The sequence below is a fragment of the Pelecanus crispus genome, chromosome 1, assembly GCF_030463565.1.
Source record: "Pelecanus crispus isolate bPelCri1 chromosome 1, bPelCri1.pri, whole genome shotgun sequence".
Taxonomy (NCBI): domain Eukaryota; kingdom Metazoa; phylum Chordata; class Aves; order Pelecaniformes; family Pelecanidae; genus Pelecanus; species Pelecanus crispus.
In genome coordinates this window covers 127,393,136-127,420,516 of record NC_134643.1, presented here as the reverse complement: position 1 = coordinate 127,420,516, position 27,381 = coordinate 127,393,136, and the positions used below count along the sequence as shown (strand labels likewise).

The 27,381-nt window shown below is 44.0% G+C and overlaps 1 protein-coding gene across 1 annotated transcript; it reads left to right on the top strand.

Annotated features, from left to right (window-relative positions):
- Positions 1 to 5,192: 5,192 nt before the first annotated feature.
- Positions 5,193 to 26,717, top strand: LOC104029783 (cystathionine beta-synthase-like protein). Its single transcript, XM_075710121.1, has 16 exons — positions 5,193 to 5,234; positions 6,305 to 6,516; positions 7,116 to 7,222; positions 8,139 to 8,273; positions 10,924 to 11,003; positions 12,330 to 12,464; positions 13,016 to 13,085; positions 15,436 to 15,527; positions 16,405 to 16,534; positions 17,184 to 17,264; positions 17,463 to 17,568; positions 18,891 to 18,965; positions 19,682 to 19,816; positions 21,347 to 21,455; positions 24,865 to 24,949; positions 26,608 to 26,717. The coding sequence occupies exons 1-16, from the start codon at positions 5,193 to 5,195 to the stop codon at positions 26,715 to 26,717; spliced, it is 1,704 nt and encodes a 567-aa protein (XP_075566236.1).
- Positions 26,718 to 27,381: the final 664 nt, after the last annotated feature.

Sequence of the window (27,381 nt, the reverse complement as noted above, 5' to 3'; positions counted from 1 at the left end):
AGTTGGTGGCTCTTCAGTATCCTATCGTGACCCTCTGCGTGTGAGTTAACTCAGCCTGCTTTCCTAAAGCCAGAGCAGTACTTCTAAAAATTGGGGTTGGTAGCCAGGGTCATGGGGGACCCATGTCCTGGAGCATGCATGCGGGCTCAGGTACGTCGCTAATCTGGTGCTGGCAGTGTAGCAGGTTGCTGGGATGGGCTGGCCTCTGGCTACCAGCAGGTGCCTGCTGTCTGCCTGTGAGATCCATAGGAACTAGGCAGGCAGCAGGCTGTCCTGTGCCCGTGGTTGCACTGTGGATGCCTGCCAAAAGCTCTACAGATGTAGCCAGAGTGGGTGGCAGTTGGCCTTTCCCATAAAATATGCATCAGCCAAAAAGCTGGCTTCCTGCCTGGGCAGTGTGACTGGCAATTCTCTGCCAGCCTTTGTCAGAGGTCCCTGGGCTGAAACAAAAGATGTGGTGCCTTGAAGGGGGCGGGGGCACCATAATGCCGGGGAAGGGGAGCTGTGCTTTGACCTGTTTTGTAGACCTGGTCAGAAATTGAGAGCAGAGCTCCAACTCCCTCTTTTTGCCATGCTGGGCAACTTGCTTAATCTCTGAGCCTCTGTTACCCTACCTGTAACGCTTCTCTCCCTGTACATGGTGAGCTTGGCAGATCAAGAGCGCTGTTCAGGCTGTAGTGTTGGTCCATCTTTGTATGCTGACTGAGGAGAGGGAACTAGATGCAGGGAAAGAAATAACGAAAGCTTCTGACTGCAGCAGGTAAAAATGCAGATTAAGGCATTTTCCAGTCTTTTCTCTAATGCTGTTGTGCTCCTTGAAGACATCAGTCTTCACTCAGAAGACTTACCAGGTGAGTCCGGACAGGGTTGGAGTGAACGCAGGAAATGGAGATGTCAGAAGACACCTGCATTGGGGCTGCATGTGCAGCTTCCTTTCTGTGGGGGGAAGGCAGACTGAACGCTTTCATGTTTTCACTGGCTGATGCCTAGCATAATTGCCATAGTGGGGGAAGTTGCTTTGCTGTTGAAGTTTTAACATCTTTGCAGTGTTACAGAGGCATTAAAGAATGACTTATTTCCTCTCAGGAGGCTTGTGAGTATGCCTGTCTGGCCTTGAAAGGAAGAGTGATCATTGAGAGGACAGACAGACGTGTGTCATCTGCTCTGTAGAGGAAAACAGATAAGAGTCGATTCTCAAAGTATTTCTTCCTAGAGCCACGGTGTTGTTAATTCATACCCCAATTGCTTCAGGTCACTTGATGTCTTCTGACACTGAAGCGATGGCTGCCTGCTACTGAAGAAGTAGTAGAGTGGAGGGAAAAAAAAAAAACAACAAAAAACGGGTGGCTGATTGTCTCCTAAAACACTTACAGCTGTAGTGTTTCTGAACAGCTTCCAGAGGCTGGATGGGTACTGCTACATCTGGTAACCTGTAAAGATCCTAAAGCTCTCTTACGCCCTGTGATATTCAGAGTGAGCAGAACAATTGGTTTGCAGTGGTTTACTTGTTCACAGAGTAAAGTACTTGCTTAATGTCAAAGTTTCCCATTCTCAGGCCGCAGCATAATGGAATCCTTTATCTCATCTCTTGCTGAGTAGTCAGCCCTTGGGGCATCTCTCTCTGATCCACCTCTTACACCTGCCTTTTAGACAGGTTCATTTCTGCTTCAGACAAGACTCAAGTTAATTAGGGTCTCGCACACATGATACTCTTTAAATGTCTGCATTAGTGCTGACATCATGTACTGTAAACAGCCTTAGAAACTGTAGCTCCTAACATATCTGTGGAGTGAGTTCAGCTCAGTCTGGTTGGGGATTAATTTCACTCGTTGGCCTTCAGTCCTGTTCTGTAGGAGTTGAGAAATAGTTTAGGTCTTGGGTTCCCTGTGGAGATGGATCCAGAGATGTGAGCTTTTCCCATGAGGCTTTTTGGATCCCATACCTCTGCCTATGTCCCAATCCCCTTCGTGGTTTAGGTTTAAGTGACTGTAAGTTGTCTTTCTGATTTTTCTGCCTCGTGCTCTCTGCAGATATAATGGCAGAAGTTAGTCAGGATTTTCTAGTTAGACTCTGCCCACACCCCCAGCTAGTTATGGGAGTGTTCTCTTTTACAGCAAACTTAAATTCAGGCTGACAGAATTTCTTTCCTGAAGATGGGCAACTCTTCCTGCAGCTTATGTCTCTCAGACTCTTCTGAGCAGCATTCAATTGCAGTTGGAGCAGCAGCCACCATTCTCCTGTCCTGTCTTCCCAGTCTGCATTCCAAGAGGAAAGACTGAGAGGAGGGTCAGGCTAGTGAAAAAGTTGCTGTCGTCCTCTGTTTTGGTGATTTCTGTTCATCCCCTTCTCTTTGTCCCCCAAAGATCCCTGCAGCAGAAAGATTCACCAGCTTCCTATGGCCTGATTTGGGCCCGTAGGCAGGATCATAGGTCTTGGGGGGAATTTCAATGTCCTAGACTGACCACCTCTGCTCCCTGTTTTGCTGAAGTTGCATCATCTTGGGCTGTAAGCACCAGTTGGATGTTCAGGGTGGTGTGTCAGGAAGCTCATGGGTAGCACTGAAGGAGCTCAGAGGTCTGAGGTCTTCCTGTTGGTTCTGAACATGACAAGTCACTCTTGGGCTCTTGACCTGTTTCTTAGGTATAACTGTAAGCCATCGCAGATGCTTTTATGTCTCCACTGAGTGCTGTAGTAAGAATTCTTCTTGGAGAGCAACCAAGTCTGTCCTAGGATTTTGTCCTTCTTCAAAACCCTAAGATACTAGTCTGACCATAGCTGAGACTGATTCTCTACCAGCATGATTAGAATTTGACTTCATAAATATATATATTCATACCTATCTACTTTGGGCTGGGTGGGTGTGGAGTTATTTAAAACAAGGCCTAATAAACTGATTTGAAGGGCTTTATTGAGCAGGAGCTTGTGTTCCTTCCAATGAATAATGATGCTTAAGGTTAGTATTTTGTGACAGGATTTTTGTTTGCAATGCTTGTGGCTAGTTTTTTTCTCTCTTCCCTCACTTTTGTTCAAAGTTCTAGACCCATTACTGAAGCTTTGATCAAACATCAAAGTATTGCCATTCCTCTAAATACATGAGAGAATCTCACCATTTAGTTGAAGGCAATAAATACAGCTTTTCCTTCATTTCTGCTGTTTCTAGTTCAAGAGGTGATGGGTGTTGCTGTTACTGTATTGTGGATATTTTTGCCTTACAATAGAGGAAATGAGGGAATCCTCCAAAAGGCAACTTTTGAAGAGAGCCACATTCCTTTCTTTCTTGCCTGCAATGCAGAGAACAAGCACATTTTTTTTTTTTTGAAACCTCTGATTCTTTTACTGCAACAAATTTCTTTCCCATTCCCCTCAATTTTTGAACCCTTTTGAAGGACACTGAGGATTGGTGTTTTGAGGTTTGGTTTTGTACTACTATTTTATGAGAACCTAGAAGATGAACAAAATCTGCTATTTCCTGTCTATAACCCCTTGCTGCTTTCTTCCTGTGTGTTGAAATAGTTTGATCCTTTGGCAGCAAGGTACTGTTATTAAATGGACTTTATAAATATTGTCAGTGTTACCTGTGAGCAGAGGCAGCCGGTTCTGTGTCCGGTATTGCATGCCAGCTGTCTGAAGGAGCATGTGGATGTGGCTTGTAGGAAGCCTTGAAACTTCTCCAGTATTTTTTCTTTACTAAAAAAAGTGCTGATATTCTAAACTGTGAGCCAGGCACTTTCCAGAAATAGAAATGAAGGCTTTTTTTTGCTCTGGAACTAGAAGTAAGCTCTTTTCTGGTAACAAAGACTGGTTGGTGTTAGATTATGTGTATTTATGGGGTATTAGCTTTCTTGGACTGCTGTCTCTCAGTCTAGTCCTAGTCAGTAGTCTAGGACAGGATGTAGTCCATCTTGGATCTTGGGCATGTATTAACCTAAATACAGTAAAGTGGTATCATTTTGGTGGCATGGAAGTCTCTATATCCAGAAGGAGAATTATTTCAAGCCTTAGTCTGGAAAGTTGGCATGTTCAGAGGCTTTTTCGCTAAAGGAGGGCAGTTTAAATGCCATAGGCATTTTTTTCAAATAGGCATGTAAGAAAGGAATTGGTGGGCCTAAGGCAGTAGGGGTTAGTGGTGCATGTTAACTTGCAGGATCAAATGCTAAAGTTCACTGGCCCCATGATTTGGACTTTTTTCCAGTGCGTCACCAGACCATCAGCTCTGCCTGATACAAGCTGTATCTGGTTTGTGTGCATATGTCAGAAGGAGGATGAGGCCAAGGACCATTTCCAGGCCTAGCACAATTCAGTAATGGAAAGAGCTTGAATCTTGCTGCAAAATGGTGATGAGAAAAACAAATATTAGGAAAAAAAACCCACACTTTCCAAGAATTCAGCCAGATTTTTGCCTTCAATGGAAAGGAAGCAGGCAGCCTCTGTAAACAACTGGCTGGTGTAGGAGAAGTGAACTGACTGCTTCCATTTTATATTTACTAATTTCTGGAAAAAAGCCTGCTAGAAGGCTTCCTTGCTTCCTTGTGGTTGAAGTGTTTGCTGTGTGTATCCAGCATCGCTATAGTTGTGCATGCAACACTAATTCAGTTCGGGTAGGAACTTGTGAGATTTTGGTCTCCTCAAGGGTAGAGAGGCTCCTGCAAGTGTTCCTGTATAAAGCCTTTTCCTAAGTTGTGTACAGGGTCTTTTGGTGATGGCACCATGAAGCCCTTTCATCCTTGGTGTCCCTAGAAGTATATATCCTGTGAACTGGAGTATTTTCTATTATTTTGTATGGCTTTCAAGCTTATGGAATTGCAGACAGTCCAATAGAGATGTTTTCTGCTTACTTTACTGGATCTGAACTGTGGTGGGCAGGGCAGAGGGAAGATAAGGTAATACAGGAGGAACAGGGTCAGGAGACCCTCCACTGTTCTTGCGCAATACCTCTGCTGCATGGGGGTTTTTTTATCCTGTTTATACAAGTCATCTTCACTTTGTTTTGCAGCTTCTTTTTTTTGCCTGTGAAGGTGGGATGTGTGTCTTGCCCCTACAAGAGGCTGTTTCCTGATTTTTTTTTTTTTTTTTTTTTCTTCCCCTCTAACTTACATGATCTGCAGCTTTGAAGAGGATTCCAGTCCCGTGACACACAGTATTTGGTCTCCTGAAGAAAGTCATCTGCTGTGCCGTCACCTCCACCAAAGAATATGGAGAAGTTGATATTGGAAGGGCCTGTTTCTGTGTCTAAGGTACTCATTGGTCTTTGGGGAATACTGTTTGCTTGTGTTTCTGTCACCAGAATTTAGGAAAGCCCTGTCTGTTCTCAGAGGGATTTCTAGGTTTTTTTTCTGGAATGCTGTGGAGGTACGTGCTATTGAAAGTGGCCTTTCTGGAAGAGTTCTTCATGACTACAAGTAGCAGTGCAGAGTCTTTGGCACCATTTGCTAATTAGTCACCAAACAGTCTTTGTCTGTTCCTCTCCACTTGGAATGGGGAGGTTTTATTTCAGAGAGCTGTGTTGTGGTGTGGGAGGGGTGTCTCCCGTGAGACTAGTCCTGTTTTTCTTAATGTTTATGGAGGCTAGTTATAGTAAGCACATGCTTCGGTGTGTTTCGGTTATCTTCATGTAGGGCACTGTACTAAGCTTTTGCACTCAACATTGCAGTACAAGATTCTGTTTTGGTGATAAGGATTTGGCAAATCAAAATTGTGCTGAAATGCTTTCCCATCTTCACAGTACTGTGGAAACATCAACTGACTATTAAAATACCCACCCATTTGTTGTGACCTTTTTCATATAAAGGAAAAAGAAGACTGGGACACTTGAGGATGAGATTAGTCTGAGACATACTATGCTTTCTCCCCTAATACCCGGGTCTTAGGTATAGTGACAAGATCTCTTGTAGTCACTGGCAGAACCTGTTCTTGGGTGTTAAAAGCTACTTGTTGCCATTGCCCCCTTTGGCTTGTAGGCAGTACTGCTCTCTTGAAGATTGCCACCAGGGTTGTTTCTGTTCAGGCTTCCCTCAGAAGAACTCATGCCGAAACACTAGACTGGAAATAGATATGTTGGTGAAGGGACGGAGACAAGAATAAGGACTTATTAGTACCATGATTTTTAGCTATTGTAGGGGGGGCAATGATGTGAGTGGGTGGTTTCCCATAGTGCAGAACTTGAATAACTTTGATAATCTCAAAAGATGCTCTGACCTTGTTACAGCAGGGCATAAGAATCACTCTGTCGTTTGTGGGTTTTTTTCCCCTCTCCTCTTTTTTTTTCTCTCTTCCCCTCCCACCGCCCCTTTCCCCCTCCCCCAAGGATGAAATGCCTACACTTCCTTCCCAGGAGAAGCCAGATACGAACTCATGCCCTCATGCACCTGGCAAATATTTTCTCCCTGGTGGGATGGACAATGAGAACTGCAAGGCTAATGAGAAGGAAAGGGAGTGGATCCGCCCTGATACACCTAGCAAATGCACGTGGAAGCTAGGGAAACCCCCCTCTGCCTCCCCGCATCGTCATACCACTCTGTAAGTATTAATTTTCTTTGCCATTTTTCAGTATGGCACTAATCCAGGTCCCCTCAGAGCCATGTGGATTTAACAAAAGATGACCGATTTAAATTGATGCTGTTTAGCATGTAGATATGCTGATGCTTCTAAATTTCCATGTATAAGCAAAGCTAAGAGCCCAGATTAAGCATACAATGGGCCTTGCACCAAAGATGTGAAACTACATGGGCTGGAACAAACTTATTTTAAGTAACCTGGCAAGCAGTTCCCTGACTAGATGAAAGATTGCACTGTTAATGCCTTTTGCTTGGAAAATAGCTGACTCTGAGCAGTGCTAAGCTACTTCATGCCAGGAGGAAGTGCAGAGCACTTCATTCTTGTCTCAGCACTTGGCGTGATGTCTAATTAATCCTTGTTTTGGATCAAGGACTTGATGTTTTATGAATTTGTATCCAACGGACATCCTTTTAAACCAAAATAGCTAAAATAACTAGCCCGATAAAGGGGAGGGAGAAAGCTGGCTGAAATAAAAAGCATCAGAAATGCTGTGTTGCTTTTCTGTGACCTGCCTGTGGCCCCTTCTGTGAATACACTGACTTTTTTTGTATGTGTACCAGGCCAGAGCCTCTGAAAATCATGCCAAGCATCCTGAATAAAGTTGGCGATACACCCTTGGTGCGAATCAACAAGATTGGGAAGCGGTATGGGCTCAAGTGTGAACTCTGTGAGTACTGCTGCAGGTAGAAAATCAAAATAAGAAACACTGTTTCAGAAACTGGGGTAGTCCTAGTTAGTAGTGTCATGTAACCTGGGCATAGGAGGAGTGCTGGTACCCTGCAGAAAATGGTGAGAAAAATTCTTCTTTTTCATTGGAAGATTTTCAGGTTTTTAGGATTTGGTCATCTAAAACATCTTTCAACTTGTACTTCATGAGGACATTTCCTGCAGATTTTCCATTTTTGCAGAAAAAGTAAAACTTTTCTCATAGAAAATAATTTTTTTAAATTTCAACAAAGTTGTATGAAGTTTTTGACTGTTTCTCATATTCAGAGTATTCATTGGTGTTTGTTTGTTTGGGTGTTTTAAATCCAGTCATACTGGAGATCTCTGGAGGCCCTGATCGGAGTCCTGAAAGGTGGTGGTTAACTCCATTGAGGGGTTTAATGCTGGGAGTATTGAAGTGAAAGTGTAGGCTGAACAAGGGGAGAAACTTCCAGTTTGATCAGACACTCTTTGGCTGGATGAGGCAAGGCATGTTGGTAGAGTTCCCTTCCCCCGTGCTATTGCACTGGAAGAGCCCTGAGGCTTTTTATACTAATGACTGGGCTGTAATAAGGAGGAAAGACAAAAGGCTGTAATACAGGAAAGACAAAAGGAGAGGTCATATTTTGAGGAGACTGACAGAGTATGGCCATGTTCCTGGCTTCTGTGGCCAGCATCAAGTACCAAACTTGCTGTGGTGTTGTGACCCACAACAGTGGAGAACTGTGAACTGAATCCCCGTCTCTGGTGTCGTAAAGTAGGGAGGTGAATTGGGCAGACACATTAACAGAGTTGCTCTTGCAGATATATTAGGGATCAGCAGCCTGTCTAACAAATGACTGTTGTTCAAGAACTCTGCTTGGTTTCTTTGTTTCCAGTGGCAAAATGTGAATTCTTCAATGCTGGGGGCAGTGTGAAGGACCGTATCAGCCTGAGGATGGTAGAGGATGCTGAAAAGGCTGGGATCTTGAAGCCTGGGCACACGATCATAGAGCCAACCTCTGGAAACACAGGTAGGGAATGGAGAGACCCTAGCAAAGTGTGGGGGAAAGTGCTGTGGTGGTTTTCCTGGAACAGGCAGGCTTGAGACTGGAGCATGGAGGCTGTCTGTGCAAGGAAGAAAGGGGATCTCTTCCTGCCCGCGTGGTGTAGGGAGCAGTGCCTCTTCCATCTCGCACAAAGAACAATTCTGCTGTGTCCTATGCTGACCAGAACAGCTGGGAAGGAGGCCTGCTAAATTTGCAGGGGCTCTTTGCTTTAAAAGAAAAAAAGTGTTAGGCCAGACTCACTAGGGTCTTTAGGTCCTAGTCAGGAATTAAAGTCTGACTGAAATTGTTGGAAATCAAGCACCAAAAGACTGGTGTGAATCTGGATCTTTCCCTTCTGTTTGGGAGGTCCCATGGTCCTCGTTCCTATGCTCTGTCAGTTCAGGTGGGCCTGGTTTGAGAAACAGCCTTTCCCATTTCGTACAGCTGAGATGGGAGATAGTGCTGTAGGGATGCAACTTATCTGCTAACACAGCCCTTGCGCACCTACATTTTCAACAGATTCCACCTGGGCCAGTGTCTCTTACTTGGAGGGCTGGAGGAAGGAACAGTCCCTCTAATCAGGGGCCAGGGCAGAGCATCTGATGATCCAAGCAGACAGGAGTTAACTCTGGGCTCCTGCATCACAGCTGTTGTACTTCTGTTAAGCTGCTCTTCTGGTGGGGAGTAAACATACCTGGAATGTTCCCCCTTGAGCGAGTTAAACATAAAATATACTGCTTCCTCTGAGGAGGTTCATGAGCTAAGCTACAAGCTACTTCCCTGCCTGTTGTGTTCTGGAGAGGTACCTTGTCCTGTTCTTAAACTTCTTCCTGGGCATCCCATCCACTGTAGCCTTCTGATAGACACAGGCCAGGCAGATCTTTCTGTTATTCTTTTGATCCAGTCCAGCCTTTGTTCATGGAGGGACTGGGATGTTGAGCTGATCTGTGACCAGTTCCCCTGCCTTCAGCAGAAAACTGGGAAGTCATATCTGTTGCCATTTGCTCAGCAGGTGCTCTGTGGGGGGAGCAGTGCAACTGAAGCCCTTGTGACTGTGGCTATACCTCTTGCCTGAACGATGGCATGTAGTGGAAAATATCCATATATTGCATTCCTCCAGTATCTGAGGTCATGCTATGACATTCGGCTTTCTGGGTCAGTACCTGATAAATGGTTCTCCTTGCCACAGAATTCAAAAGATAGAAAGAAGGCAGAACTGAAGGAGGTACAGGACAGTTAGTTTGGAAATCTGTCTTTTTTTCATTTAAAAGCAAAGACCAGGGCAGGCAGTAACCTGAGAGAATTGGATTTTGCTCTAGGCTACTGCTCAGAGCTATTGAGTATGTTAAATGCGAGAGCTAATGTGTTGTATTTTTGTCCTTTCTGCATCCCACTTCTCCCTCAGCCAAAGTCCCATTTTGATGTTTGCTGCATTTCCAGGTCAGTAACAGAAAGTACAAAGTGTTAGAGTTCAGGTCTCAAAATGCTTGCTTCATCACAGACCATAAGGGAAAGTGCTGGATGGCTTCTCTTCAGTCTTTGGCCTTAGTGAGGCCTTTGCTGTCTTTTTTTCTTTGGTGGGTTTTTTTTTGTTGTTGTCTTTTTTTTTTTATTTGGCATCCATATTTATCCATACTGAGAATAGTTGGGTTTTCCCCCACCCCCTTCCAAATATTTAAACACTACTTGGATTACTTGACGTGTGAGTTACGCTTCTCTTGCACGAACAGTTAAATATTTTTTTTTCTTTTTTTCCTTCACCCCTGTGCAATCCAGCACCATGTAGAAACAGAGCCAGCTTTGAACAAGCAAGTCTCTGTGTAGGGTAAACTGCCTGTGAGGCATTGTCATATGCATGTGTTAGTATTGTGCCTGGTACCCAAAACAGCAGGGGAGGTGCTGTGCAGTCCGACCTCAGACACATATCAACTAACTTCATCTGTTTAGCTTACCCAGCAGAGAGGTGATTTGATAACAGGTGTAAACTTCTGTGGGGAAGGCACTTTCTGAGCTTAGCTCTTCAGGTGGGCAGACGATGACAAGCTGGAAGGCAGAAATCAGGCTGGAGGTACAGATTTTTAAAGTAGAAATTAGGTGTCTGTCTCTAACAGTCAGGGTACTTCACTGTGGTAGCAAGCTGACATAGTGCGTTAGAACCTCAATCACACGCAGCATCTAAATCGTGTCCTTTTAGAAAGGACTTAATCTTGGCACATTGCAAACTAGGGATTTAATGCAGAAATGAGTCAGTAGAGCCTCTAATACTCTTCTGACAGTATCAAAATGATTGCTCTAATTGTCTTTAGCTTAAAGCTCATTCCTTTCCCAAATTACTTCTGTAAAAATGAAGGGTGGGACAGGAGGAAGGTGCATGTGGTAAAGTTAGCAGTTTGCACATGTCAAGTTTCCCCACCCTTGGCTAAACTTGGCTGTGATCCTCAAAGAACTAGCAGCATCTGGAGATCCAGTTCTCCTCAGTAGCCAGAAACATTCCCTTTGCCACCCCTCTAGAGACACTGTACTCAAGCCTCTGGTGAAAATCTGATTAAAGCCGGGGCATGCCAAAGCTAGCATTGTGGGTTTTGTTCTTTGTTGCTCCTCACTGTATGCTCTACGTGTGCTTGCTTGTTTCTAGGAATTGGGCTGGCCTTGGCTGCAGCAGTGAAGGGTTACCGCTGTATCATTGTGATGCCAGAGAAAATGAGTATGGAGAAGGTCAGATTTGCTTTTATTTTCAAGAATTAAAAAATAAGCATGTTTGCACTTGCAGAGTTCCTGGTGCAGATGAGTGCTTAAACAACAAAGGTGTAGGCTCTTGGCCTCCAAGTCACTGGCCAGGCAGAACTCTGCTGAGGGCCTATTGCCAGTGCCCAGAGAAATCCAGGCTGGCTAGCCGTGGACCGAAATACGTTTAAGACCCATCCCCGCAGCATTGTCACTTGAAAACTGTCATAACTGTTTTAAATACAAATGTCAAGGGAACTTGAGATTTACCTAGCACATTGAAGTAACTACCTGCCCCTGGGTTAGCAGTTGCTCACTGAGCAAAGGAGATCAAAGTAAGGTAATGCTGAAGCTTTGAATATTCTTCTGTTCTGCACTGGGCTGAGCAAGGCCATTAAAGAGCCTGCTGAGCTCCGCAGGTTACACCCGGGGAGTACTGGCAAGCATCTGAGTTGTGTCACCACAGCAACAAAGGGGAAGGAAAAGCCACCTGGGTAATGTCCACTTACCTTCACTGTGGAAAGCGCAGAACATCCAGCTCTAGAGCAAGCCTTGTCCTGCGCTCCACTAGGGTGGTGCTGCACCTGCAGCCAGAAGAAGAGATCCTCCGTGTCTCACAGTTGAGGCAACAAATCGCTGTTAGTAAAACCATTTATCTCGATTCAAACGCTTCCAGTGTTCCAGCTGAAAGGCAGCAGCACAAATGAGAACAATGTCCCCTGAAGGCCTATACCCATTACTTGCTCTTACCTCCTCTGGAGGGAGAGGTACCGCATGGCCATTGCCATGTGCCGTGCAGCACCAAAGGCCTCCCCTCTGAAGACGGGCCTTGCCTTAGCTCAGTGACATAAATCTTCTTGCCCTCGTAGCAGTTGGGTGGTGCATAGGGTGGTGGAGGATGTCCTTTGCTGCCTGTGTCCAAAGGAGGTAAAAATATGTAATTTGCACTTAAACGTAAAATCCTGGGCTATAGCACTGTTGGAATGCAGAGCATATATGACTGGCCTGAGAGGAGATGGCGCTTTGCCTGAATGAGCCTTCTTAATATGTAGCAATAGTCCCTACAGGCCTGAAGGCCTAGAATAGAGACAGGAGTTTGACATCTAGCTCCCAAGCAAAGCTTAGTTAAGAACAAATTAAATTAAGGATTTGGACCCATGGCTTAGTAATGGTGTGAGTCCGTAGTGTAGGAGAACTGCTAAGGAAGCTATTGCAGACCAGGTAAAAGGGAAGATGTTTTCTTTCCCCTGCATCTCAATGAAGTCTCTGTGCTGAGAGAGCGGTTTTGGGTTTTGTGACCACCTTTGTTTACTACAGGTGGATGTCCTGAGAGCTCTGGGTGCTGAGATTGTGAGGACCCCAACTACTGCCAGATTTGATTCTCCTGAGTCTCACGTGGGAGTAGCATGGAGACTGAAAAATGAAATACCCAACTCGCATATACTAGACCAGGTAAGAGCCAAAGTGTCAGAGGTGCAGGTGTAGCATGGGAGGAGGTATTGCAGCCTTGTTCCTTAGCGTCCTTGGCTGACTGTGCAATAGCCTTGGTGCATGGAGGAAAAGGATGTCCCAGGTCTGGAGCTGTAGTAGAGCCTTCCCCATGCTGTAGGGTAGCAAGCTTTTATGGTCACTAGAGGGCAGCAACGAGCCTCTGTTTGCAGAAACTGCAAAACATGGGTGGCTTTCCACTGAATTGGTAGTCCTGCGTGGAAGAATAGGTACAAGGGTCATGTTCTTCAAAGAAACTGTCCCACAGACAGGACATATCTTGGCATTGGAGGGTGCTGGAACCTTAGAACTACTCTTAACTTAGGTCACTTAGGAAGGTTGTACCTCCCCTTGGGCATTCTGCCTAGGTCCAGGTAAAAAGGAAACAGTCTGGAAAGAGTGTATGTAGCTACTATGGGACTTGGAGATTGTTTGTCGTGTTCTTGAAATGCCTCACAACATTAATTTTGTTGTCTTTCTAGTCTACTTAATGGCTCTTCTGTCTTTCAATATAGTACCGTAATGCCAGCAACCCCCTGACGCACTATGACACCACAGCTGAAGAGATCCTGCAACAGTGTGAAGGTATGTTTGCTCTACTACTACCCCCCTCTTCCATGAGTCCCTAGTATTCTCTTATTGTTAGGTACTTGGAGAATGGGACCTGAGGTGGTTGAGAAATGCATGGATTTTGATACAGCAAATCCCGTACATATGCTGTGTGTCATTAGAGAATTACTTTATTTCAGTAGTTGCAGTAATTAATTTTGTTTCCCCATTAAAGAGGAGTGCTTTGGTTTTTAGATTCCTCTGCTTGTAACCAGGTGGAAAAAGCAGTGATGCTTAAGTTATCTTTAAAAAAAAAAAAAAAGCCATAGCTAGAGTGGCATGAAAGAACAGTGTCACTTTCTCTGATCACAAATACAGAATCATAGAATCACAGAATCATTTAGGTTGGAAAAGACCTTTAAGATCATTGAGTCCAACCACAAACCTAGCACTGCCAAGTCCACCACTAAACTATGTACCTAAGTGCCACATCTGCACATCTTTTAAATACCTCCAGGGATGGTGACTCAACCACTTCTCCCTGGGCAGCCTGTTCCAATGCTTGATAACCCTTTCGGTGAAGAAATTTTTCCTAATATCCAATCTAAATCTCCCCTGGTGCAACTTGAGGCCATTTCCTCTCATCCTATCGCTTGTTACTTGGGAGAAGAGACCGACACCCACCTTGATACAACCTCCTTTCAGGTAGTTGTAGAGAGTGAGAAGGTCTCCCCTCAGCCTCCTTTTCTCCAGGCTAAACAACCCCAGTTCCCTCAGCCACTCCTTATGAGACCTGTGCTCCAGACCCTTTACCAGCTTCGTTGCTCTTTGGACTCGCTCCAGCACCTCAATGTCTTTCTTGTAGCGAGGGGCCCAAAACCGAACACAGTATTCAAGGTGCAGCCTCACCAGTGCCGAGTGCAGGGGGACGATCACTTCCCTAGTCCTGCTGGCCACACTGTTTCTGATACAAGCCAGGATGCTGTTGGCCGCCTTGGCCACACTGCCGGCTTGTATTCAGCCATCTGTCGACCAACACCCCCAGGTCCTTTTCAGCCAGGCAGCTTTCCAGCCACTCTTCCCCAAGCCTGTAGCATTGCATGGGGTTGTTGTGACCCAGGTGCAGGACCCAGCACTTAGGTATTTTTACATTCTCAGACCAAATGCTCCGTTACGCTGGAAGCTGCTTCACTTAGGAGTCCTCAGGAGTACAGACTGTGTTGCAGTTGTTACCAGTAAGACCTGTTTAGTCTGCTTTCATGTTAGCTCTAGGCAGCTAGGTTGGAGTTCCAGAAGTGATTGAGCTGTGGCAGCAGAGAGCTTTAGCTGGGCTAACTCACCCAGTGGAGGAATTGGTTTGAGAGCTATTGGAAGCATTCAGTGTGATGCTGCAGCCTACCACGTAGGCATTTGCCATAGGTGGTAGAAGGAAGTCTTATAGGGCACTACTGACCTGCCTTATAAGACAGTACACTTTCTAATGGGACCCTCTAATAAGAAAATCAGCTATTAAATTCCTTCTCATTAAGGTGAGGACCATGTGAAAGGTTCTTCTCCCCCTCCCCCCAAAATAACTCTAGCTGTTCAGAGGATTTGGCTTGTCTTTCTGTGTCAAACTTTAAGTCTGAGTTAAAATGACTATACTTTAATAAACTGCCATCCCACAGACTGATACTAGATGACTTCTAGCTTTAGGCTTCTTGTTTGTCTTTACTTTTACTCATAGGCCAGTCACTGTTCAGTTATTACTGAGCTTATACCTTTGCTTGGCAGGGTGTTATTCTTTTGACAGGTAAGCATTTGGTTTTGTGTGTGAATTGGTGTGTGTATTTTTTTATTAACAAAGCTATCATGTGGATGCACCATGGAAACTGTAGGGCGTGGCAGAAGACTGAACTATCACACCTGTACTCACTCTGAGTGCTCATGACCAAAGCAGTATTTTTCACATGAAAATGTGAGAGTAGTTGTATTAACAGTTCTCTCAATGGGTACCTATCCCATGCTCTTGGCACTCATTCAGTAAATGAACTAATGTAATGGGCTGCTCATTCTAAGTTCAAGAATTAATTATCTGTATCAGCAAATACAGTAACAGGAAAACTACAGGTGTCAGCTGTGTGAGCCACCTCCAGCTCTGTCCAAAGTACCACAAATTGGTGCCTTGCCAGGCCACTGGATGGACATTTCAAAACCATTGTTGAAGTAAATGGGGACTGAGAAAGGTGTCCTCAAAGTAGGTCTCATAACACAGCTCTTGGGAAGCAAAGAGCCTTATCTTGCCCATTTTTGTTAAAGAAAGTCCATACTTAGGTTTAAGTGGGTTTTTAATCCATTATTGTGGGGGAGATTTCACAACTGCCTTTTATCCTTTGCCTTTAAACAGGAAAAATAGACATGCTGGTGGCTACGGCTGGCACAGGAGGTACTATCACTGGCATCTCCAGAAAGCTAAAGGAGAAGTGTCCAGGTTGCAAAGTAAGTGGCAAGCCTAAAGCATTTCTCTTTAGTGGGGTGAACCTCAAAACTGGTCCACTTGGCACGTCCCATTCCTTGCAAGCCTGCCCTGGGTCTCTACGGGAATGTTCTTGGATGTTCTCGGTTAGAAGGTAGTTCTGAGCAGCAAAGAAAGGTTTTCAGACTGTCTGAAATCATTGTGCTCTGGTCTCACTGGTGACCAGAGTTCAGGTTTGGCTCAGCAGATGAAAACTGGCCCTCAGATCTCTTCATGGGGTGTCTGAGAAACTTCGTTCTCTGGTGTGTACTGCAGCCTTCTGTTTGTTTCCTCTCTGACTGTGTCTTCACTAATGTGTCTGGAGCTGCTGAGTTTTTACCATGTGAAATTTTCTCTGCACACATGAATCTGTGTGTCTACCTATGTGCCGTGTTAGGTTTCCTCACAGAAGTTGGTATTGTGTTTCAATCGTGAATATTTTCCTATATAGGCAGGGAGTGGTAAACAAAATAAAACTTACCTGCTTACACTTGGCACAAAATGCATTGGCTGTAATGGTGCCTGACATGTCAACGAGGACAATCTTGTCTCCGGGAAACCCTGTCTTCTGTTTAAACCAAGCAAAAGCCATGTAAAACAAGTGGTGCCCCTCCCTTAGTGTCCACAGCCTGAGGAGACAGGATGGGCTGCCAAGGGGCCAGAAGCAGCAAAACATTTTGGTCACAGGGGAGGTGAATGTTGCCAGGAAGAAATGAATAGGAGACTAGGTTGCTGTTAGCTCGGCTGTGTGTGCAGCCAGCGTGACACCAACAGCTGTAATGAGGCCAGCGCTCATGAGTAGATAGCTGTGTTCTCAAAAGCAGTGTGTCACAGTAGCCAAAGTGGAAACTGCTTCTCTAGATTATAGGTGTTGATCCTGAAGGCTCCATCCTTGCTACACCAGAAGAACTGAACAAGACTGACAAGACAATGTATGAAGTGGAAGGAATCGGATATGATTTTGTCCCGACAGTGTTGGATAGATCTGTAAGTCATGCTTTTTGGTTTAGTGCCCTTTGCCCTCTGTTGGGATGCAGAAGTGAAGTGAAAGGTGGAGTAAAAATTGTGGAAGTATTTCTTTGAGCTATAAGGGGAGAGCTAGCAGACAGAACTATTCCTGTTCTTTTCATCAGCAAAAGCAGTCCTCGGAAGGCTTCTGCACTGGCCACATTTATTTTAGGTGGAATGCTAGGTGGAAATGCTGGGAGCAGATAACATTTTCCCTTTTTTTTTTTTTTTAAAAAAACCAACCAACCAATCAAAAAAAAAAACAAAACCCCAACAAAGCACCCCCAACCCCTCCAGCCAAAACTGGCATGACTGTGTCCTGAGCAGAGCCTGTGTCCCTGGGAAGCCCTCCAAGAGGGGAGGAAACTGTTTGATGCTCCCTGTAGCTGTCTCACAACAGCCTGCTCTCACAGCGAGGTTTCAATAAGGAGCCTATTGTGCTAATGTGATCATCTTACCTTGGCAAAAAAACCCCACTTGGCATTTGGAGGATGGAAACCCAGGCATGTGGCTCAGTAGGGCAGCTGTTACCTCAAAGAGCATGGGTTGAATTCACACTAGTTGTGGAGCTCCCCTAGCCCTCCTAATTTAAATAGACCCTTGTTTCTGTCTTCCTGCCCCTTCCCAGGCAGTGGACCAGTGGTACAAGAGCAATGATGAAGAGTCGTTTGCTTTAGCGCGCATGCTGATTCGAGAGGAAGGACTGCTGTGTGGTAAGAGCAGATGTGAACCCTTTGGGTTTCTCCGAATAGTATGTGGGAGGCTGAAGCCTTGTGCAGGTCAGGGAGACCTCCCTCCACTTCAGAAGCTGTCTTCCTCACCCTGGGCTCCTCTACTCTCTCTCCTCTCCTTCATTCTTTCTCATTTCACTTATGGTTTGACAGTTTTGCCTCTGATCTGCATTTTGGCAGGTGGCAGCTCAGGCAGTGCCATGTCTGTAGCTGTGAAGGCTGCCAAAGAGCTGAAGGAAGGTCAGCGCTGTGTTGTTATCCTCCCTGACTCTGTCAGGAACTACATGTAAGAACCTGCTTGTTTTCTCCCTGGGAAAAGGATGAGGCAGTCCCTCAGACCTCCTTACAGCAGTTGAATACATATTTCTTCTAGCACCCAGTTACCAAAGGAAGGAATGTGTTTGGGACACAACATCTGAGGTATCTCAGAACTCCAGCTTCTGTTGGAGCGGGTCCAGAGGAGGGCCACAAAAATGATCCGAGGGCTGGAGCACCTCTCCTATGAGGACAGGCTGAGAGAGTTGGGGTTGTTCAGCCTGGAGAAGAGAAGGCTGCAGGGAGACCTTATTGCAGCCTTTCAGTACTTAAAGGGGGCCTACAGGAAAGATGGGGAGAATCTTTTTAGCAAGGCCTGTTGTGACAGGACAAGGAATAATGGATTTAAACTAAAGAAGAATAGATTTAGACTAGACATAAGAAAGAAATTTTTTACAATGAGGGTGGTCAAGCACTGGAAGGGGTTGCCCAGAGAGGTAGTGGAGGCCCCATCCCTGGAAAGATTCAAGGTCAGGTTGGATGGGGCTCTGGGCGACCTGATCTGGTTAAAGCTGTCCCTGCTCACTGCAGGGGGGTTGGGCTAGATGACCTCTAAAGGTCCCTTCCAACCCAAAGCATTCTATGATTCTATCTAGAAAGGGTCTGACATGGAGTAGAAAGGAGCTTAGCCCTCTGAAAGCTGAGCTCCTCCTTTTGTCTGACTTCAGTATATAGCCATCACTGGTTAGCATCTTTCGCAGGAAGAGGCTTGCTTTCGCTGTTTTATTTATTGGGGACCGTTGGTATTATCCCATTCCTGGAAGGGTCCCTGTAAGGCTGTCCGCTCTCTCTGTCTGTGTCCACAGCAGAACACAGCACTAATGTAGCAGCAGCCAGTGTTGGCGTGAGTTTATGGTGGAAGCACAAGGGCTTTGAGCTGTGCTGAGAAGTTGTTTCTCTCCTACCACATTGAAACATATCCCAAAACATGATGTTTTTAGCTGTGTTTCGTGACTTCCGTTGCATCCAACACAATATTAGACGACTAGAAATTGCAGACAGACCTTGTCTGAGTACAGGTTGGCACTTCTCCGTTCCAGGCTGCGTCTCTATCGTATTGCAAGGGACTGATGTAATTGAAGTTTCATTTCCTATGGGATTCCTTTTTCTTCCTATGAATATTTCTTCTCAATGTCCCTGGCTGGTAAGCTTGGATGGCAAATGGCAGTATATTTTCAATTACGCTTTAGTTGTTAGTTGTAGTGAGCTGTAAACAGATGCCTCTGTGTGCTGCTAGGTTTGCTGTCAGATGTTCAGCCTGCTAATGAGCTTTCACTTCCTGATGCTTTCCAGGTCCAAGTTCTTGAGCGACAAATGGATGATTCAGAAAGGGTTCATGAAAGAAGAAGACCTTGTCAAAAAACCTTGGTAAGCATGTCAGATCCATTCGGGTTTTCATAAGTCTATTCAGTTGTCTTTATGGCAGTTGCTAATTTAAAACTCATTTCAATTTGCACTACTTCCTTTGATTTAGCTAATCTTTCATGCTATTGTGTTGATGTGTAATTGTAGCTATTAATCAAATCTGCTTAAATTAGTTGATTTCCTTCTTTGAGTTGCATAGCAGCAGAAGAAAACTTGGTACTTATGATTTTTTTTTTCTTTTTTGTGAAAAGGGTTGTATCTGAAATGAAAAACTATTATCTAAAGAGCCCTTCCAAGGTCAGAGTTCTTGAGTGCAAAGCCCTGCAAGTCTACATAGCTGGAGGGGGATCTTCCCTAAATTGCTACCTATAATGACTGTAAATATAGCTAGCTCTTTTGGTATGAGCTCAAAATTTTTTGTGTAAGGTATAAATAATAAAACTAGGGAGGTTAGTACTCTCCGCTAACTATCTGTAATCCTCGAAAGTAGATGAAATGAGGAAAAGAGTTTTGGTCTTAAAGCCTTCTCACACTTCAGTGACTTTCTGATATTAGGGAGAAAACTTGAAAGCCTTGAAGCTTTACTGGCTCTGGCTGAATCCTGACTGTTTCTTGCAGCCTTTTGTCATTCGTGTAGTGTTGAAGGCCACTGTACATGAGCAACTGGTTCCGTTCTCTGTGTAAGACTTGCATGGGCTTGTTTTTTATTTCATCCCCAGGTGGTGGAACATCAGTGTTCAGGAACTAAGCCTCTCTGCTCCCCTTACTGTGCTTCCAACTGTTACCTGTGCAAAGACTGTTGAAATTCTCCGGGAGAAGGGATTCGACCAGGTACCAGTTGTTGATGAATCTGGGTATGTCCACATATATCACTACTCATCCATATATGTATCACTTCCCTCACCAGGTCCCAAGGGATGTCTTTAGATGCTTCCTAGAAGTACAATTATCTTCTCGCTCATCTTTCTTCAGTTATAGTAACACAGTTCAGAAATGTTACCTTAAAGACACCAGTGCTGGACTTAATATGTTGTTATGCCAGGACTGTCCTGTCCTTCACATAATAAGCTTGTAATGATTATTATGCTATACTTACTCAGTGTGTCTCTGCAGGATAATTTCATTGTTTTTTATAATAGCCGTTTTAACTTAGCAAAAATTCATATTTAAAACAAACAACCCCAAACCTACCCATCTCCACCACAGCTTTCACCCAGTTTCTTCAGAACACTGCATTGTAGTGCAATGTTGTAGTGGCCCCTATAAACCAGGGTGTCCTCAGCAAGCTGGTATGCCTTGTTACTTCATAGGTCTCCTGTAGGACAGGCTGAATAATGAAGGGTTGCTCAGTTACTCTCCAGCTACACTGCTAACTCAAGGGATTAATTGTTGCAGGACCTCGCAACATCCTTGCAGGGAGAAGGGGAATGAGCAAAATTGAGGCGAGCATGTCTCTGGCCCTGTCACCCCTTTCAAAGGGACAGATGAGGGTGTAAAACAATGAAGTTGTGCTTTTCAAAAGCTCGCTCAGGTTGCAAGAAGCTCTCCAGTTGCAAGGACTAAAGATACAGATTCTGATGCTCAGAAGGGCCGGGCACCCACAGCACCTGCTGACTTCCGTGTGAGTCTCCAGAACTCCTGAAAACTGGACTCTGTCTCCTGCAGAGACACAGAATCCAAATATAACATCAATAATGTTGCTTTATACCATGAAGCAGTTGAACTGACTTCTCCAGGCTGGCTGAGAGTGGATGCTTTTATCTACAGGAACACCTGAGGCTTTTGTGTTGTTGTCGTGGTTTAGTCCCAGCCAGCAACTCAGTACCACGCAGCCGCTCGCTCACTCCCCCTACCCTGATGGGATGGGGGAGAGAATCGGAGGAGTAAGAGTGAGAAACACTCCTGGGTTGAGATAAGAATAGTTTAATAATTAAAATAAAGTAAAATAATAATAACAACAATATAATAATAGTAATAATAATATACAAAGCAAGTGATGCACAATGCAATTGCTCACCACCCAACGACCGATACCCAGACAGTTCTCGAGCAGCGGTCGCTGCTCCCCGGCCAACCCCCCCCAGTTTATATACTGAGCATGACGTCATATGGTATGGAATAGCCCTTTGGTCAGTTTGGATCAACTATTCTGGCTGTGCCCCCTCCCAGTTTCTTGTGCGCCTGGCAGAGCCTGGGAAGCTGAAAAAGTCCTTGACTAGCATAAGCAGTACTCAGCAACAACTAAAAACATCAGCATGTTATCAACATTCTTCTCCTACTAAATCCAAAACACAGCACTATGCCTGCTGCTAGGAAGAAAATTAACTCTATCCCAGCCGAAACCAGGACAGTTGTTTAGCCCTATCTTCTCTCCCCTTCCCCAGGGTGATTCTGGGCATGGTTACCCTAGGTAACATGCTTTCTTCACTGCTTGCTGGAAAAGTTCAGCCTTCTGATGAAGTCAGCAAAGTAATCTACAAACAATTTAGACAGGTAAGCAGGTATATTCTACAACTCCTAGTTCCCTGGTTTAAAGTACTACTGTAGGTGTCCTAACACTACAGTGGCATCAGGTTGGGTAAGGTTTACCTGGGACCATACAGAGCAGCTGTTACTGAGCACAAATGTGCTCTAAACTCTGTCCTAGGTCACTCAATAGCTCCCAGGTTTGTGTTGTGTCTCTACTGTGCTGTTCGTTACTTCAGCAGGCTTTCTTCTAGCATGCTTGTCCTTTCCTCCTTTCCCCAAAACCCCGGCACAAATCTGGGCAATGTAACTATCCAGGGAAAGAGACAGGGAGATGTTGAAACAGCTCTTCTAAATAATTTCTGTATCAGCTAAAAACAAGCAACTTTTTGCCTTTTGTATCAGATGCCTTGCTGAAACAGGGGGGTGGCTGCTGAAAGCTGATGTTATCAAGATATGTGAATTTTGATGTTAGCCAGTTTCACCTGTCCATCCAATGTGGTGTGCCAAGGTACCACAACTTCCCAGCTGTATGGGTGCTCTTCTGAAATATATAAGTGTTGTTGCTATTGCTTTGCTTCTCTTGCAGGAAAAGGATTTTGTTTTTAACATGGAATGCTTGACCTTGACCTAGTTTTCACCAGGCTTTTAGTTTCAACACTGTCTCATAGTAGCTGAGGTGCTGTATTCCAGAAGTATGTGTAATGCTTCCGTTCAATCTACAAACTATCAAGTCCCTGAGGTTGAGAAGGGATGCTAGTCCTTTATGGAGAAATGTAAATATATTTTTTCCTTCCCAGACAGATAATCAAGCATCAGGTGGAAATGTGGTGCGTAACAAAATGGCTTAGTTCACGTTCTCCCTCACTTAGACACCTTAAGAGTTTCTGGGGCTGGTGGTGTGCAATCATTTCTGTAGCTACACTGGTGTTAGCTGTAGTAGCCAATTCTCTGCACTTCTGAGGTTGTGGCTTTTTTCCATGGGCAGCTTAAAGTTTCTCATGCTTCGGTAAAGAACAGCTTAACCATTTCTTTTCTTTTTAGTTCTAACTTTTTTTCTTGGTGGAGGATGGAAAAGGAGTGACACAAAAGTGGTGGTATTGCTAACATGCTAACTAAAAGCATCATTCATTGGTTATTTTCCATTTGAATTGACAATTTAATGGAGAAACATGGTTAAATGCACATAACCTCAGAAGTATTGTGGATTTTACTTTTCTTATCACTTTAGTCAAGTTTATTTGGCTTGTTTACTGGTGAAATTGGGAAAACAGATCATCTGTGTCAGTGAAATGACTTAGGATATCCTACAGTTAGGATCTGTACCACAGCATGCATCAATAAGAGGTCGGCTTAGCCTGTGACTACCAGGGCAAAACTATCTTTTGGCAACACAAGAAGCTTTCTTTGATATGAGCACCACAATTATTTTGTGGCAATCTCTTAGAATGGAAGAGTAATGGTTATAGGTTTTTTTTAAAGTCTCCAGCAGGATAGTATTTTAGGGCTTTGAAACACTAGCCACAGGATAATTTGCGAATCCAAACAAGTGCTGTGTGTTAGCAGAGAGGAAGGCCGTATTGTGGAGTCATATGTTAGTTCCAGTGGTTTGGGGTCTCTTTACCCTTTCTTCCCCAAAGGACCTTTGCATCAGCTACTGTTAGGTGTGGTGCAGACAAAGCCTTAGCAGACTTCTTGTCTGCCTTTGCTGGAAAATAGGGCTGCGGCATGGTCTCTGAGACTTTCTTGTTACTATACCTAGTGTTTAATTGTTAACCTGTTCCCTGATGTGGCTTTTTGGTTAGCATCCTAAACCATTTAGCACTCTGCTAAACAACACAAGGCCTGGTGTCCCCAGCACCCCTGGTGTCCCAGAGCCTACTTCTGGGGAAGGAGAGAATTTAGTTGAATTAGAATTTAGGACCATGAGCAGTGCCATGTCACTTGTCCTTAGAGCCAAACAAGCAGTCCCAGTCATGTGCAGCGTGGTAGCATGTGCATGGGCTTATTGCCTTAAAGACTTAGTAGGTTAAAAAAAAAAAAAAATGCCTGTGTGGGAAAACTTGTGGGCATGAATGAGCAGTAGTGAGACAGGTGAAAACTCTGTGGGAGTTCTGTTAAATTTTCCTGAAGCATTTCAAAACATGTTTATGTCTTCATAGCTGTCCCAGTGCTGCCTGTGGGCTGCTTGTCCTGGTCATCTTTAGCCTACCCAGTCCCTGAAAACAAGTCTATTGACTATACACAGCGAGGGGCTCTACCCCTTCAGTCAGCTTTGAACTTAGGTTCAAAAGTTAGGCTTTGCACGAACATTTGCACAAAACTGCTTGTCAGTGGTGGTGACTGATAGTTGACTTGACATGGCAGTAGGTCCAGATTTCCCCCCCTACCCCTTGCCTGGCCCACAAGCTTAAGGATTGATGCTTCAGTGTGCACTATAGCCTGCTGGTCCCTTAAACACAGACTGCTGGGAATCCTTTTGATCTAACTCACAGTATGGAGAGGAGAGCTCTGTGTTCCAGTGCAGCCCAACTGTTCATGCTGTGGCATTCATTCCTCAGTCACAAGCTGAGTTCACTGCAGGATAAAGGCTTTTCTAATCTGCAGTGCAAGAGTTTCCTTTGCTGTACCTTCCTTTAATCCCCTTTCATTAAAGTATGTCAGATGGTGGGTGCTGCTGTTACCTGGGGAGAGTCACCTGGATAATAGACCTGTTGCTGCTGCTTAATATGTTAACACAGGTAGGAAGAACAGTTTTGTGCATTCTTTCAAATGGTTCCAGCAGCTGATGAGCTAGGTGTTTCAGAAGGATCTGTATTTTTCTGCAGAGTCAACACTGGGTGCTTTCCTATTTAGTCTTAGCAAAGTTGAACTTCACTAAAAATGAACTCTTAATTCTCAGTTCCTTGATTTGCACTTGAATACAGTGTTAGCTGAGCAGCCTTCACCCTTGGTTTTGTTTTTGGCTTGTTTGGGATTTTCTGTTCCCCTGCTGCCTTTGCAGACAGTATTCACTTCCACAATGATTTGCAGCCTGATTCATTCACTTTTTCCCAGTCTTGCTAGAGTAAAATCACCAAGTATAATGAGTTTTATGGTAACTTCTTTTGTTAGACACACGGAACGTTTGACCTTCTTCCATCATTAATGTTTGTCAGATATTCAGTATGGTCAGTATATTCATTATGTTTACAGAATCAGAACAAATAACTTCATGTAGAGCTTCAATTTTTTGTTCTGCTTTCTTGGAAATTAGAAACAAAGAAAACTGATCTTTTAAGTTGGCCTTGATTTGTTAGTGTTTTACAATACTTCAGATGGGAGCAGTATATAAATGCTGATGCATTGTTTTTAATACTGCACAAAGTCTATAGGGATTATTGACCACTAAACATAAAAGGACTGTTTTATTTAAGTTTTGTAACTCTCTCCTCAGATTAACCTGAAAGACAACTTGGGGAAGCTCTCTCATATCCTGGAAATAGACCACTTTGCTCTAGTGGTTCATGAACAAATTCAATGTGAGTATCATGTACTGTGCCTTGTAAGAGGTAATCTTTGAGTGGTAACAAGAAGCAAGTACAAGTGTGAGTGTGTAAACAAGTTCCGAAGAAGCCAAGTCCTCTTTCTGTGTATGTAACTCTGATGCTACTAACATTTAGTAAGACACTAGTGCTGTAATTCTTGTGGAGTAAATGTTAAATGCATTAGTAACCCCACATACTTGCTCAGAACTGAATGCCTGAGTCTAGTCCACTGTACAGTGGCTTTGTTAGTAGCAGTAAGCCAATGAATAAGCTCCTGCAGTACAGCTGATCTTTGCTTCTTCCTACGCCTGTCGTACAACTTCCAGTAGTTCCATCGCAGTGAGCGTTCCAGGTTAACTACGCTTCAATTTTTGCCTTTCTAAAGCAAAACCTTTATTAAAACTTCATAAAGCTTAGTAAGATCTAGATGTCAACACTGACATCAGTGTCTCAAGAGAGCTTAATATTTCTTTTTCCTGTTTATTTTGTTTAGACTAACTTACTTCCCTTCTCTTGATGTTTTTCTTCCAAACTCCACTTTTCTTCATCCTTCTCAAAGCTCTTTGCACTGCCTTCTTTATGAACTGGAAATGACTAAATAAATCTTCAAAGCTAGGATATATCACTGTGATATGTGAATAATACTGTTTCCTGTTTTATCTTCCTTATAGCAGGTAACCTGCAAAATTACAAACACTGAGAAACTAGAGTATAACCAATATAAGACTCACCGGATAAATTTCTCTGACAGCTATCTCAGTTATAACTGTAAATGAAGAATAGTCATCGAATTTGGGCTTGTTTCTGATAAACTCCATAAGGATGTGCTCTTGACTCTGTGCTGACTAACTATTTATAAACCTAGAATCTCACTGGAAGGTTGCAATGGAACAAAGATTGAGTAAATGAAAAGTCCAGGACAAGACAGCTGGCTGAACAAACTGAGTATATTAGTAGCCTAAACATCTCAATACAGCCAGACTTTAGGAACAGGGAACTTAGACCATAGATAAAGGGCCAGAGGTCACTTGGCCACTTGGTTCCCAGCTCAAAGGCTTCTGCTCACAATGAAAAGTCACTTGAAGCTGTGCTTTCAATGCAGCAATGATTAGATGGTTAATAAGTTTTTGGGATATAAATGGGAAAATGTTGCATTGTGATTTTTCTACTAACTCCGTATTTGACAGCGGTGTAGGAAGATGGTAGTGTCGCATGTCCTCCTCTAGTGGCCCCTGGTTCAAACAGGATAATATCAGTTTGCAGCTGTTCAGGTAGAGACACAGAAACTAATGTATGAGGAAAATAGGCTCATAACGGAGGATTTGGTTTGAATTTTCATGTCAAGAAAAATAAATCTGATGGACCCTTATCCTTCCTTCCATAATGTTTCAGTTTCTATATCCCTTTTGTTGTGGAGCCTTTCGGAAATGAAAATCCTTGCCACTTCCTATGTGACTGTTGGCCAAGATGCTGTTTGGGTTCCCCTTCAATGTACAAGGGTCATCAGTGATCACCAGCTCCACCAACCGGCCCTGACGCGTGGAGCTGGGATGGCTTGGCACCCGCCTTTACCAACGGTGCCATTAAAACCAAGTGGGATGGTGTGGTTTTGTGCCTCCTAAAGCCAGAATCCCCTCTTTGTTTCTGTGTAGATAACTCTGATGGTTCCTCCAGTAAGCGGCAAATGGTGTTTGGCATCGTTACAGCCATTGACCTGCTTAACTTTGTGACTGCACGAGAACGGGAAAGAAAGTCCAACTAAAGTCAAGTAGCAACGTGGAGCCTCTTCCAACAACATTTTGCAATCTCCAACAAAGAATCAGGTTTATTTCTTAGGTAGAACGGTCTGTCCTTAGGGTGGGTTTGGTTTTGGTTTTTAAATTCTGAAAATAAGCAATTAGCTATCCTGGTGTCAGCTATACAGCCAGTGCATTTTGCTGTATTGCACAGTTTCTGGGGACTTATTTCTTAATCAGGTTACACAGTATTTCTTATCAAGACAATTTATTTTTTTACCTATATATATAAGTAAAAATATTTCCTAAATTAATGGTAGGTAATGGTATGTTAAGGTATGTTCCTTACTTGTATGTCTAAAGTCTGGCTTTCCAAAACATTGTTTCAGATTCATAAAATATGTTGAAATAAAGAGTTACTGAAGCGGAGGCCCAAGAGAGCTCTGGAAAGTTCTGGAATTTTTTTTTTTTTTGGTACAAGGTTGTTCAGTTAGGTAATACCTGTGTGGAGACAAAAATGGGACTGGGGTGTGGAGAGAAGGAAGGCAGGGGGAGTGTTCTCTTTTGATGACATTGGTGTAAAACAGGAGGAAATTCTGAGGGCTGGAATTGAAGCTTGTTTCAACCAGCTGCTCTGAGGAAAAACTGACTTCAGTGGAAGCCTTACAGTGAAGTGACAAACATAAACTA

What these genes read in the sequence shown, in the direction of transcription:
- LOC104029783 (XM_075710121.1), top strand. Translation starts at nt 5,193, where the DNA reads ATGGAGAAGTTGATATTGGAAGGGCCTGTTTCTGTGTCTAAG. An exon ending in GGCCTGTTTCTGTGTCTAAG is followed by an intron (nt 5,235 to 6,304) that starts GTACTCATTGGT and finishes CCCTCCCCCAAG; the next exon opens with GATGAAATGCCTACACTTCC. An exon ending in AGAAAATGAGTATGGAGAAG is followed by an intron (nt 11,004 to 12,329) that starts GTCAGATTTGCT and finishes TGTTTACTACAG; the next exon opens with GTGGATGTCCTGAGAGCTCT.